This window comes from Hemitrygon akajei, chromosome 2, assembly GCF_048418815.1.
Source record: "Hemitrygon akajei chromosome 2, sHemAka1.3, whole genome shotgun sequence".
Classification (NCBI taxonomy): domain Eukaryota; kingdom Metazoa; phylum Chordata; class Chondrichthyes; order Myliobatiformes; family Dasyatidae; genus Hemitrygon; species Hemitrygon akajei.
In genome coordinates, this window is record NC_133125.1 from 161,632,518 (window position 1) to 161,646,311 (window position 13,794).

The 13,794-nt window shown below is 43.0% G+C and overlaps 1 protein-coding gene across 1 annotated transcript in view; it reads right to left on the reverse strand.

Moving 5' to 3' along the window:
- The window catches only part of LOC140721245 (uncharacterized), a 77,779-nt gene that overhangs the window by 33,407 nt on the left and 30,578 nt on the right, over positions 1–13,794 (reverse strand). Inside the window, exons 6-8 of the mRNA XM_073036098.1 lie at positions 11,603–11,716; positions 7,696–7,800; positions 3,714–3,824 (exon numbers count right to left, since the gene is read on the reverse strand). Of these exons, the coding sequence (XP_072892199.1) occupies positions 3,714–3,824; positions 7,696–7,800; positions 11,603–11,716 (330 nt within the window). The remainder of the gene's footprint in view (positions 1–3,713; positions 3,825–7,695; positions 7,801–11,602; positions 11,717–13,794) is intronic.

The following is a 13,794-nucleotide window of genomic DNA, read 5'->3' on the forward strand; positions in this document are numbered from 1 at the left end:
CCCCTGGACGATCACGAGCTGAGTGAGCCTGCAGCTTACACAAGCTAACAAATAATATCAAAGTGGATAGTAAAAGTATGTTAAAAATAAAAGAGAAATGAGAGTGGATATAGGACCACTAGTAAATGAGGCAGGATAATTATGACAGGGGACAAGGAGATGGCTGATGAACTAAATGAGTATTTTGCATCAGTCTTCACTGTGGAAGACACTAGCAGTATGTCTGATGTTGTAGTGTGTGAAGGAAGAGACGTGGGTGCAGTTCCTATCACAAGAGAGAAGTTGTTCAAGGTCTTTCAAAAGCTGAAAGATCTAAAGGTACATAAGACAACCGGACCAGATGAACTGCACCCTAGGGATCTGAAAGAGGTAGTGTTAGAGATTGAGGTGGCATTATAAATGATTTTTCCAAATTCATTGGACTCTGGAAAGGTGCCAGAAGGCTGGAAAATGGCAAATGTCACTCCACTCTTTAAAAAATGAGGAAGGTAGCAGAAAGAAAATTATAGACCAGTTAACCTGACCTTAGTGGGAAGATGTTGGAGTCAATTGTTAAGGATGAAGTGATGGAGTACTTGGCGACACAGGACAAGACAGGACAAATTCAGCGTGATTTCCTTCAGGGATAATCCTGCCTGACGAACCTGTTGGAATTCTTGGAGGAGATTACAAGTAGGATAGATAAAGGTGACGCAGTGGATGTTGTATATTTGAATTTTCAGAAGGCCTTTGACAAGGTGTCACACATGAGGCTGCTTACCAAGTTAAGAACCTATGGTATTACAGGAAAGTAACTGACATGGTTAAAGTATTGGCTGATTGGTTGGAGGCAGTGAGTGGGAATAAAAGGACGCAAACACGAGAAAATCTGCAGATGCTGTAAATTCAAGCAAAAGACACAAAATACTGGTGGAACGCAGCAGGCCAAGCCACATCTATAGGAAGAAGTACAGTCGATGTTTTGGACTGAGACCCTTTGTCAGGACTAACTGAAAGAAGAGATAGAAAGAGATTTGAAAATGGGAGGGGGAGAGGGAGATCCAAAATGATAGAAGACAGGAAGGGGAGGGATGAAGCTAAGAGCTGGAAAGTCGATTGGCAAAAGGGATACAGAGCTGGAGAAGGGGGAGGATTATGGGACCGGAGGTCTAGGGAGAAAGAAAGGGGGAGGGGAGCACCAGAGGGAGATGGAGAGCAGGCAAGGAGTGATTGTGAGAGAGACAGAGAGAGAAAAAAGAGAGAGGAAAAAAAGGGGGAGTGAATGAAAGAATGAATAAATAAATAAATGAGGGATGGGGTAAGAAGGGGAGGAGGGGCATTAACAGAAGTTGGAGAAATCAGTGTTCATGCCATCAGGTTGGAGGCTACCCAGACGGAATATAAGGCATTGTTTCTCCAACCTGAGTTGAGGACATTAGAGGAGGCCATGGATTGACATACCAGAATGGGAATGGGACGTGGAATTAAAACGTATGGCCACTGGGAGATCCTGCTTTCTCTGGCGGACAGAGTGTAGGTGTTCAGCAAAATGGTCTCCCAGTCGGCGTCAGGTCTCACCAATTTATAGAAAGCCACACCGGAAGCACCGGACGCAGTATACTCACTAAAACCTACAGCACAATACAGGCCCTTTGGCTCACAAAGTTGTGCCGAACATGTCCCTACATTAGAAATTACTAAGGTTACCCCTAGCCCTCTATTTTTTTAAACTCGATGTACCTATCCAAAAGTTTCTTAAAAGACCCTATCTTATTCGCCTCCACCACTGTTGCCGGCAGCCCATTTCACTCACTCACCACTCTCTGAGTAAAAACTTACCCCTGACATCTCCTCTATACCTATTCCCAAGCACCTTAAACATGTGCCCTCTTGTGGCAGCCATCAGCCCTGGAACCATCCACACGATCAATGCCTCTCATCATCTTATACACCTCTATCAGGTCACCTCTCATCCTCCGTCGCTCCAAGGAGAAAAGGCCGAATTCACTCAACCTATTCTCATAAGGCATGCTCTGTAATCCAGGCAACATCCTTGTAGCTCTCCTCTGCGCCCTTTCTATGGCTTCCACATCCTTCCTGTAGTGAGGCGACCAGAACTGAGCACAGTACTCCAAGTGGGGTCTGACCAGGGTCCTATATAGCTGCAACATTACCTCTCGGCTCCTACATTCAGTTCCATGCTTGAGGATCTTCTCAACCACAGAGTCTGATCCTCCACACTGCCAAGGTTCTAACCATTAATACTATATTCTGCCATCATATTTGACCTATTATACCTTCAGTTTTAATCAACAAATTCCAAAATCTAGGCCTCTGTACCATGCAACACACACAAAATGCTGGTGGAACTCAGCAGGCCAAGTAGCATCATTGGAAAAGAGTACAGTCGATGTTCCGGGCCAACATAAAGGCCAACCCTTTATCAGGACTGGTGAAGGGTCTCAGCCCAAAATGTTGACTATAATCTTTTCCACAGATGCTGCTTGGCCTGCTGAGGTCCTCCAGCATTTTGTGTGTGTTGCTTGGATTTCCAGCATCTGCAGATCTTCTCTCCTCTGTACCACCCTCTGTGACTGGATCCTTCACACTATCAGTACAGAACAGAAATAACATCTCCTCACTGACGATCAACACTGGTACACCTCAAGCATATGAGCTTAGCCCACTATTCTATTCTCTCTACACCCATAACTATGTGGCTAGGCACAGGTCAAATGCCATCTATGAATTTGCTGATGATACAACTATTATTGGAAGAAGTTTAGATGGTGATGAAGAAGCATGCAGGAGTGAGATAGATCAATTGGTTGTGTGGTGTTACAGTAAAAACCTTGCAGTCACGTCAGTAACACCAAGGAATTATTGTGGTCTTCAGGAAAGAGAAGCTGAGGCAACATACTCCAGTTCCCATCAAGGGATCATTAGTGGAAAAGGTAAGCAGTTTCAGGTTCCTGTGTGTCAACATCGCTGAAGATCTATCTATCCTGGGTCCAACATCCTGGATGCAATTACAAAGAATGCAGTATTTTATTCAGAGTTGAGGAGACTTGGTATATTATCAAAGATGCTCGCAAATTTCCACAGGTGGACTGTGGATAGCATGCTAACTGGTTGCATCAGGAACCACTGCTACAGAGGAGCCACTGAACAGGATCAGAAAAAGCTGCATTAATTTGTAAAGTGAGCCAGTTCCATCATGTGCAATGCGTCAAAGACACCTTCAAAAGGCAATGACTGCAGAAGGCAGCATCCATCATTAAGGAACCCCATCACCCAGTGCTCTTCTCATTGTTGCCATCAAGGAGGTACAGGAGCCTAAAGACATACAGTCAGCATTTCAGGAACAGCTTCTTCCCCTCCACCATCAGATTTCTGAACAGTCACCGAACACATGGATAGTACCTCAGTTTTTTGCTCTCCTTTTGTACTACTTACTTTTTTTTTATTTCTCACTGTAATTTATCATTTCTTAAATTATGCATTGCTGCTACAAAATGTCAATTTCCACAATATATGCCAGTCATATTAAACCTGATTCTGCAAAGCAGCACTTCATAAATGGGTAAAAACACGGGAGAATTGCATCCCACAGTGATGCAATTGTGATGATCATTCACATTTTTACTTTCCATCATGTTTTTGTTAAATTAAGTCACAGTTTATTTGGAGGCACATGCAGTTTATACCCAAATAATTTAGACAATGATAGATACCTTGGTCTGTGTTATTCTTCCAGCAAATAAAGATGCACAAACTGGTCAATACTATTCCCAGCAGTGCTACAATCCCCACAGCAGCAGATGCATTGTCCTTCTTAGAAAAGCCTGCAATGTAAAATAAATTTAAATAAGCAAACATGTAACACACACCAGAGAAATGCCATGCAGGCTGCTGAATGTTGCAACCATCAAACTTTTCCACTATCTCCTGCAGGGAACAGGCAGTGCCAATCCCTGTCCAGTCTTCCTAACTTTTGGGGACACAAAAGAGATTGCAGATGCTGGAGTCTGGAACAAAACAAGATACGGGAGAAACTCTCCATGGGACAGGGCGCATCCTTTGGGGCAAAGGAATAGACATTATTTTGGAATGAGACCCTGCATCAGGACTGAGAGTGCAACAGGAAGATAGCCAGTATAAAGAAGTGAAAGGAAAGGTGAAGCAGGAGCTGGAAAGTGATAAGTGAGTCCAGGTGTGGGAGGGAACAGTGGGGATAGTGACAAAGGCTGGAAGGTGGTAGGTGAAAACAACAAAAAGCTGTGGATTATGTAATCTGACAAAATAGAAAGGAATTAAGTAGAACCATATTAGGAGTGGATAATGAACAAATTGGATCAAGGAGCCTGATTAGTTGAATATGTGGATAAAAAAACAGATGAAACCATATGGGGAAGGAAAATCAAACCAGGTAACAGGGAGCTAGTGGATAGGGAGGTTGTAAAGAAGGGTATGTGAGAAAGGACCCATGACCCTGTGTCCACCCTTCGCTAAAAGTTCAAAGTAAAATTTATTATCAGAGTAAATATATGTCACCACATACAACCCTGAGATTTCTTCTGCAGGCATACTTAGCACATCTATAGAACAGTAACTGTAAACAGGATCAATGGACAACAAACTATGCAAATGCAAATATAAATAAACAGCAATAAATAGTGAGACCATCAGTGTGGGAACACCAGAAGTAGGATGAATGTAGTTATCGCATCTTGTTCAAGAGCCTAATGCTTGAAAGGTATTAACCCTACCCAAACTGACTCTATCTGCACTTCAAGCCCACCTCAACTGGATCCACCTATCACTCATCTCTATCCCTCCTATTTATACTGGTTATCTACCCTTTACACTCTCAGTCCTGATACAAGGTCTGGGCTTGAAACATTGACTGTCCCTTTGCCTCCACAGATGCTACCTGACCCGCTGACTTGACTTGACCTTATATTTTACATCCTTCACATAGATGAGGATTGAACATCTTTACGTTACATCTCCGACTAAATGTGCAATGTGCAATCATAGTAATTTATAATAATTTATAATAAATAGAACAGTCAGTATGATATAGAGTACACTCAAAACAGTGTGAGTTCATCAGTCTGATGGCCTGGTGGAAGAAGCTGTCCTGGAGCCTGTTGGTCCTGGCTTTTATGTTGCAGTACGATTTTCCAAACGGTAGCAGCTGGAGTAGATTGTGGTTGGAGTGACTCAGGTCCCCAGTGATCTCTTAACACACCTGTCCTTGTAAATGTCCTGAATCATGGGAAGTTTACAACTACAGATGTGCTGGGCTGTCTGCACTACTCTCTGCAGAGTCCTGCGATTAAGGGAGGTACAGTTCCAATACTAGGCAGTGATTTGGAGGCCCATACCGAACTTCCTTAAGTCTAAGGTAAAAGGAGTGCTGTTGTGCCTTTTTCACCACACATCTGGTGTGTACAGACCACGTGAGGTCCTTGGTGATGTGGATGCCGAGGAACTTAAAGCTGTTTACCCTCTCAACCCCAGATCCATTGATGTCAATAGAGGTTGTCCTGTCTCCATTCTTCCTGTAATCCACAACCAGCTCCTTTGTCAGAGAGATGACTTCTTCCCTGCAGTCCCCCCTCAACCTTCTATGCTCCAAAGAATAAAGACCTAACTTGTTCAATCTTTCCCTGTAACTTAGGTGCTGAAACCCAGGTAATATTCTAGTAAATTTTCTCTGTACTCTCTCTATTTTGTTGACATCTTTCCTACAATTCGGTGACCAGAACTGTACACAATACTCCAAATTCGGCCTTAACAATGCCTTGTACAATTTTAACATTACATCCCAACTCCTATACTTAATGCTCTGATTTATAAAGGCCAACATACCAAAAGCTTTCTTCACCACCCTATCCACATGAGATTCTACCTTCAGGGAACTATGCACCATTATCCCTAGATCACTCTGTTCTACTGCATTCTTCAATGCCCTACCATTTACCATGTGTGTCCTATTTGGATTATTCCTACCAAAATGTAGCACCTCACACTTATCAGCATTAAACTCCATCTGCCATCACTCAGCCCACTCTTCCAACTGGCCTAAATCTCTCTGCAATCTTTGAAAACTTACTTCATTTTCCACATCGCCACCTACCTTAGTATCATCTGCATACTTACTAATCCAATTTACCACCCCATCCTCCAGATCATTAATGTATATGACAAACAACTCTGGACCCAGTACAGATCCCTGAGGTACACCACTAGTCACCGGCCTCCAACCTGACAAACAGTTATCTACCACTACTCTCTGGCATTTCCCATCCAGCCACTGTTGAATCCATTTTACTACTTCAATATTAATACCTAACAATTGAACCTTCCTAACTAACCTTCTGTGCGGAACCTTGTCAAAGGCCTTACTGAAGTCCATATAGACAACATCCACTGCTTAACCCTCATCAACTTTCCTGGTAACCTCTTCAAAAAATTCAATAAGATTTGTCAAACATGACCTTCCATGCACAAATCCATGTTGACTGTTCCTAATCAGACCCTATCTATCCAGATAATTATATATACCATCTCTAAGATAGAAGAAGATCCACAGAACTACATCTCTAAGATGTAGTTAGTTGCTTTTTCTAGATAGCCAGATCTTGAGGAATTCCCTAAGGTGCTGCAAGGCATCCAAGAGATAATCCACGGTATGCTTCTCACAACATTCACAACAGTCAGTTATGGAGAGGTCCTCACAATTCAATGAGAAGTCCATAAATCTCCTACTCTCAATCAATCAGGATCCACCACAGTTATCATTTATAATAAAGCCAGAATGTTAATTTGGGACAATTTCTTTCTGACTCATTTTCATCTAATTGTCTACTAATTTCTTTCATTCTTTTGCTAGATGGCAGTTCTGGCTGACATTTGTGATGTGGTCAATGGTATGTTAGAGGAGAGAATACTGTTTCTTGTCAGATATTTGCACATCATTTCTGGATTGAAAGGTCAATATTCCATTAACTGCTTAAAATTTCTGTACACTTATGGCACTAAATTTTTCAATGAACACAGAGAATCTCTCCAACTATTATTCACCAACTATTCTGTCCTTTTTAAATCCAAGTGCCTTCTTGTTGGCCTGCACTGAAATCTAAATATAAGAACTTTTATTTTATTTACATCATTTATTATTTTTCTATGACTTTTTGTTTGTTGACAGCCATGCCACTTGAAATGTTATTTAACTTTGTATCATTAAGAAACTTGTTATGTGACTTTAATTGCATCAACTGAGTGAACCTAGTGAAAACTTGCAGTCCTAAATCAGATTGTTGCAAGGCAACATTCTGCCAAATAAATCACTGCAAGTTCTTCCTAGACTGTACCCAGATCAAAATAATAGGTTGAGCATCAGCCTGTGAGTGAATTATCAAATGCCTTCGAGAAGTTCAGGAACATAATCTGGTCTTCCATTACCAGCATATACATTGAGCTAAATCGAACTGCGTATGACTGGCAGTTCTGAACCATTCCCCCTTAAATTCAGCCATTAAAACCAAAACCTTCAACAGGTATCCTTGTTCTGCCCTGGGCCTAAGGACTGGCAGTTTGGGTAAAGCAACTTACAATGCACTGACTGAGATGCTCATTCCTTCTAATCACTCTGTGGTGTACTGAGTTGATAATTTCTGAAGTTCAGAACATTATTTGAGCACATACCTGTAACTATACTGTAAAGAACTCCGACCATCATGATGCAAACTACAAGGACCACTTTACTGATGGACAGCCAATTGAACCAGGTTTTGATTCTCTGGAATATTTCTTGTAAACAAAAAGTGAACATTATTTGAAATGCATATTAATAGATGCATAGAAATCATTTAACATTTGCATCAACTGAAAAATGTTTCCCGTAACAGAGCTCGGCTCAGGATCTGTCGTGTTCGCAGTGATACTGAGGGTCCTAAAGATGGGCAATCCAACCAGCTCAGAAATGAACCAGATGACAGAATATTGGACTGAAAGGGCTTCAAAGAACTAGTTCACACACAGCCATAATTGTCTGTGCCGAAAGACAGACAAAAGTCACTGTTTTGTAACTTGGTTAATACTTTATCTGCTGGCTGTTGGTGTGAAAAAGGCAGGTACACAGCAGCTTCCGCGTGCTTACATCCAGTTGATAAGGTGATGCCCACTGAAAATTAGCTCTGTGGACTATCCTAAAGAAGGCCGCAATTGATATTATCTTGTTAGTGCTGCAGCAACCAATTCCAGCATTCACATTGAGCTGTCTGATTGATAAGCCCACACTAAGGATTGGAATACCGTTGCACCCAGAAGCTTACAGGCATCAGGCAGTGTTCTGACTGTAACCATAAGATAAAGGAGCAGAATTAGGCCATTCAGCCCATCGAATCTTATCTGCCATTCCACCACGGCTGATTTAGTATAAACTCTCTCAATCAAATTCTCCTGTCTTCTCCCTGTACCTTTTGATGCCATAACTAATCAAGAACCTATCAACGTCTGCTTTAAATATACCCAATGACTTGGCCTTCACAGTCATCTGTAGGAATGAATTCCCCACCTCCTCATCTCTGAACTAAATGGTCATCTCTCTATTCTGAGTTGTGCCCTCTAGTCCTGGACTTCCTAACTGTAGAAAACATCTTCTCCACTTTCAAGGCCTTCCAATATTTGATAGGTTTCAATGCGATGTCCCCTCATTCTTCTAAACTCCAGTCAGCACAGGCTCAGAGCTATCAAATATTAAAACTTTCATTCCTGGAATAATTCTTGTGAACATTATCTGGACCCACTCCAATGCCAGCACATGTTTTCTTGGATAAGGAGGCCAAAAATACTCAAAAATTTCCAAATGCAATCTGAACAATGCCTTATAAAGCCTCAGCATTTATATTCTAGTCCTCTCAAAATGAATGCTAACATTGCATTTGCCTGCCTTACCACAGACTCAACCTGTATGTTAACCTTTACAGAGTCCAGCACAAGAACTCCCAAGTCACTTTGCACCTCAGATTTTTGAATTTTCTTCCTGTTTAGCAAGTAGTCTACACCTTCATTCCTTCTACCAAAGTGCACGACCATACACTATATTCCATCTGCCACATCTTCGCCCATTCTCATATTCAATCTAATTCTTTATGCAGATTCACTTATTCCTCAAAACTACCTAGCCTCAAATGCGTTTTTTCGCATTTTTCCCTCCCCCTCCTACTTTCAAATCTCTTACTATCTTTCCTTTCAGTTAGTCCTGTCGAAGGGTCTCGGCCCGAAACGTCAACAGTGCTTCTCCTTATAGACGTTGCCTGGCCTGCTGTGTTCCACCAGCATTTTGTGTGTGTTGCTTGAATTTCTAGCATCTGCAGATTTCCTCGTGTTGGCCACAAATCCATCAATTCCACTATCAAAATCAATTGACATATAATCTGAAAAGAAGTAGTCAGTACATGAACCCCTCTGGAACACCATTAGTCACCAGAAGCCAACCAGAAAAGTTCCATTTATTCCTACTCGTTGCCTCCTGCCAGTCAGCCAATCTTCTATCTTTGCCAGAAATTTTCCTTTAATACGGTGGGCTTTTACTTGCTAAGCAGCTTCATGTGGGGCACCTTGTCAAAGGCCTTCTGAAAATCCAAGTAAACAACATCCACTGACATCCTCTGTCTATCCTGCCTTCTATTTCCTCATAGCATTCCAACAGACTTGTCAGGCAAGATTTCAACTGAAGGAAAGCATGCTGACTTTCATGTGCCTCCAAGTTGCCCAAAACCTCAATAATAGACCAACATCTTCCTCACCACTTAAGTCAAGCTAGCTGGCCTATAACTTCCTTTCTTCTGCCTTATTTCCTTCCAAACAGCAGAGTGGCATTTGCAATTTTCAGGTTCTCGAAAACCACCCCAGAATCAAATGATTCTTAATAGGTCACTATTATTGCCTCCACAATCACTTCAGATACCTCTTACAGAGCCTTGTACTCTGTTTCTCTTACCATAGATACAGTCCAACCTCTGAGTATTTCCAGCATTTTCTGTTTTACTTGTTATAGCTTACCAAACTGAAAAAAGACACATTTATGCCTCCTGTCTTTTTCTTGGCTACCAGGCATTCTTCCGTGAGGCCAATGTTTATTGTTTTAATTAATTTAGAGAGACAGAGCAGAAATAGGCCCTTCCAGCCCTTCGAGCTACACCGCTCAGCAAACCCTGACAACCCTCGATTTAACCCTAACCCAATCACGGGACAATTTACAATGACCAATTAACTTACTAAATGGTATATCTTTGATCTGTGGGAGGAAACTGGTGCATCCAGAGAAAACCCATGCATTTCATAGGTAGTACATATGACTCCTTACAGAAGGAGCTGGGATTGAACTCTAAACTCAAGTGCCCCAGAGCTGTGTGGTGAAGTTATTCTCAAAGCGGACTTAATCAGTAGGATATAAGGAAATAACAATATTTCAAATTGAGAATGGTTTATAATATAGGAAGGAACTTAGGTGTGGTAAAAGCTAACATGAGGAAATCTGCAGACGCTGAAAATTCAAGCAACACACACAAAATGTTGGTGGAACGTAGTAGGCCAGGCAGCATCTATAAGGAGAAGCACTGTCAATGTTTTGGGCCGAGACCCTTCGTCAGGACTAACCGAAAGGAAAGATAGTAAGAGATTTGAAAGTAGGAGGGGGAGGGGAAAATGCGAAATGATAGGAGAAGACCGGAGGGGGTAGGGTGAAGCTGAGAGCTGGAAAGGTGATTGGCAAAAGGGATACAGAGCTGGAGAAGGGAAAGGAACATGGGACGGGAGGCCTACAGAGAAAGAAAGAGGGAGGGGAGCACCAGAGGGAGATGGAAACAGACAGAGTAATGGGCAGAAAGAGAGAAAAAAAAGGAGGGGGGGAAATCTAAATATATTAGGGATAGGGTATGAAGGGGAGGAGGGGCATTAACGGAAGTTAGAGAGGTCAATGTTCATGCCATCAGGTTGGAGGCTACCCAGCCGGTATATAAGGTGTTGTTCCTCCAACCTGAGTGTGGCTTCATCTTGACAGTAGAGGAGGCCATGGATAGACATATCAGAATGGGAATGGGAGTGGTAAAAGCTATGGGATTTAAAGTTGCTACAATAGAAATAAAGTTATTGCAAATATCCAATGGAAACTGCAACCATCCCAATCAGGCACAAAGGAAACCAACTAACCCTCGCCCATCTTGCTGTCATCAGGATCAAGGGGAAGCTTCCCCTCGGTCCTCAGTTCTGAACTGATTTGGTAATACTGTGAAGCTCAACACAACATGTCAAACACATATGAACTGAGACAGTCATTCGCAGGGTCTCTTTTCCCAAAGATCCCTTTGAAGTCAGGTCTGAGTCAACTGCAAAATCACTCCATATGTTTTGTGTTGATACAAAGCACCACGTCACTATTGGACAACACTGTAGGACGAGTGCACCCACCAGGTCACGAGGACTGGGGGAGCCAGAACTGAGATGGTAGGTGTGGGGCTGATAATTCAAATAGTTTATCTGTCCATATGGGAAGTAGTCACAAATATACTGATTTTATACCAAGTGTAAAATAATCAATAACAGATACCTTGGTTTGATGTCCTGGTCCAGGGCAGATAAACAAATGTATTAATGTTCAGTGAAGAGAGCAGCAGTCCTGTGATTAATGTACTGCTCGTGACAACAACCAGTGGTGAAAGGCCTGCAATAAGAAATAAATCCAGAGAGCTAATCATGGAAACTATAATTGTTGCAAGAAAAGAGCTCCACTTATCTCCTGCAGGGAGGGGAACGTGGCAACCTAACACATCATTCCTGCATCAACTACCTGCCTTTTGAGGTGGGTTAACAGAGCACTGAATTGATATGCTGCCCAAGAATAGAGGATTCATGGGTTCTATTCCATCTTCACCACAGATCCCGAATCCAATCTTACCATATCGGCAGTGCCGGTGTTCTGTGCTCGCTGTCAGGTGTGGGAAGTCCTGGAGTCTCCCGGCATCCCGGACGGCCACGTCTGCACCCAGTGTGTTGAGCTGCAGCTCCTAAGGGACCATGTTAGGGAACAGGAGTTGCAGTTTGACGACCTTCGTCTGGTCAGGGAGAGCGAGGAGGTGATAGAAAGGAGTTATAGGCAAGTGGTCACACCTGGGCCACGGGAGACTGACAAGTGGGTAACAGTCAGGAGAGGGAAGGGGAAGAGTCAGGTACTAGAGAGTACCCCTGTGGCTGTACCCCTTAACAATAAGTACTCCTGTTTGGGTATTGTTTGGGGGGGACAGCCAACCTAAGGGAAGCAAAAGTGGCCGTGCCCCTGGCACAGAGTCCGTCACTGTTGCTCAGAAGGGAAGTTAAAGGAAGAGAAAGGCAGTAGTGATAGGGGACTATATAGTGAGGGGGTCAGACAGGCGATTCTGTGGATGCAGGAAAGAAACTCGAATGGTAGATTGCCTCCTAGGTGACAGGGTCCGGGATGTTTCAGGTCGCGTCCACGATATCCTGCGGTGAGAGGAAGAAGAGCCAGAGGTAGAGGTATTGGTACCAATGACATAGGTAGGAAAAGGGAAGAGGTCCTGAAAACAGACTACAGGGAGTTAGGAAGGAAGTTGAGAAGCAGGACAGCAAAGGTAATAATTTCGGAATTACTGCCTGTGCCACGTGACAGTGAGAGTAGGAATAGAATGAGGTGGAGGATAAATAGGCTGAGGGATTGGAGCAGGGGGGCAGGGATTCAGATTTCTGGATCATTGGGACCTCTTTTGGGGCAGGTGTGACCTGTACAAAAAGGACGAGTTGCACTTGAATCCCAGGGGGGCCAATATCCTGGTGGGAGGTTTGCTAAGGCTACTAGGGAGAGTTTATACTAGAATTGTTGGGAGTCCGAAATGAAGAGTCTGGAGAAGAGAAAGCTTGGAGACCGTGTGTGAGGGAGGACAGGCAGGAGTAAAAGAAGGGACGCGCTCAGACCGACGGTTTGAGATGTGTCTATTTTAACGCAAGGAGTACTGGGATCAAAACGGATGAGCTTAGAGCGTGGATCAGTACCTGGAGATATGATGTGGTGGTCATTACAGAGACTTGGATGGTTCAGGGACAGGAATGGTTACTTCAAGTGCCAGGTTTTAGATGTTTCAGAAAGGACAGGGAGGGAGGCAAAAGAGGTGGTGGCGTGGCACTGTTGATCAAAGATAGTGTCACGGCTACAGAAAAGGTGGACATCATGGTGGGATTGGTTACAGAGTCTCTGTGGGTGGAAGTTCGAAACAGGAATGGGTCAATAACACTACTGGGTGTTTTTTATAGGCTGCCCAATAGTAACAGGGATATCGAGGAGCAGATGGGGAAACAGATTCTGGAAAGGTGTAATAATAACAGAGTTGTCATGGTGGGAGACTTTAATTTCCCAAATACCAATTGGCATCTCCCTAGAGCAAGGGGTTTAGATGGGGTGGAGTTTGTTAGGTGTGTTCACAAAGGTTTCTTGACACAATATGTAGGTAAGCCTACAAGAGGAGAGACTGCACTTGATTTGGTATTCAGAAATGAACCTGATCAGGTGTCAGATCTCTCAGTGGTAGAGCATTTTGGAGATAGTGATCATAATTCTATCTCATTTACAATAGCATTGGAGAGAGATAGGAACAAATAAGTTAGAAAAGCAATTAATTGGAGTAAGGGGAATTATGAGCATATCAGGCAGGAATTTGGAAGCTTAAATTGGGAACAGGTGATCTCAGGGAAAGGTATGGAGGAAATGTGGCAAATGTTCAGGGTGGAACA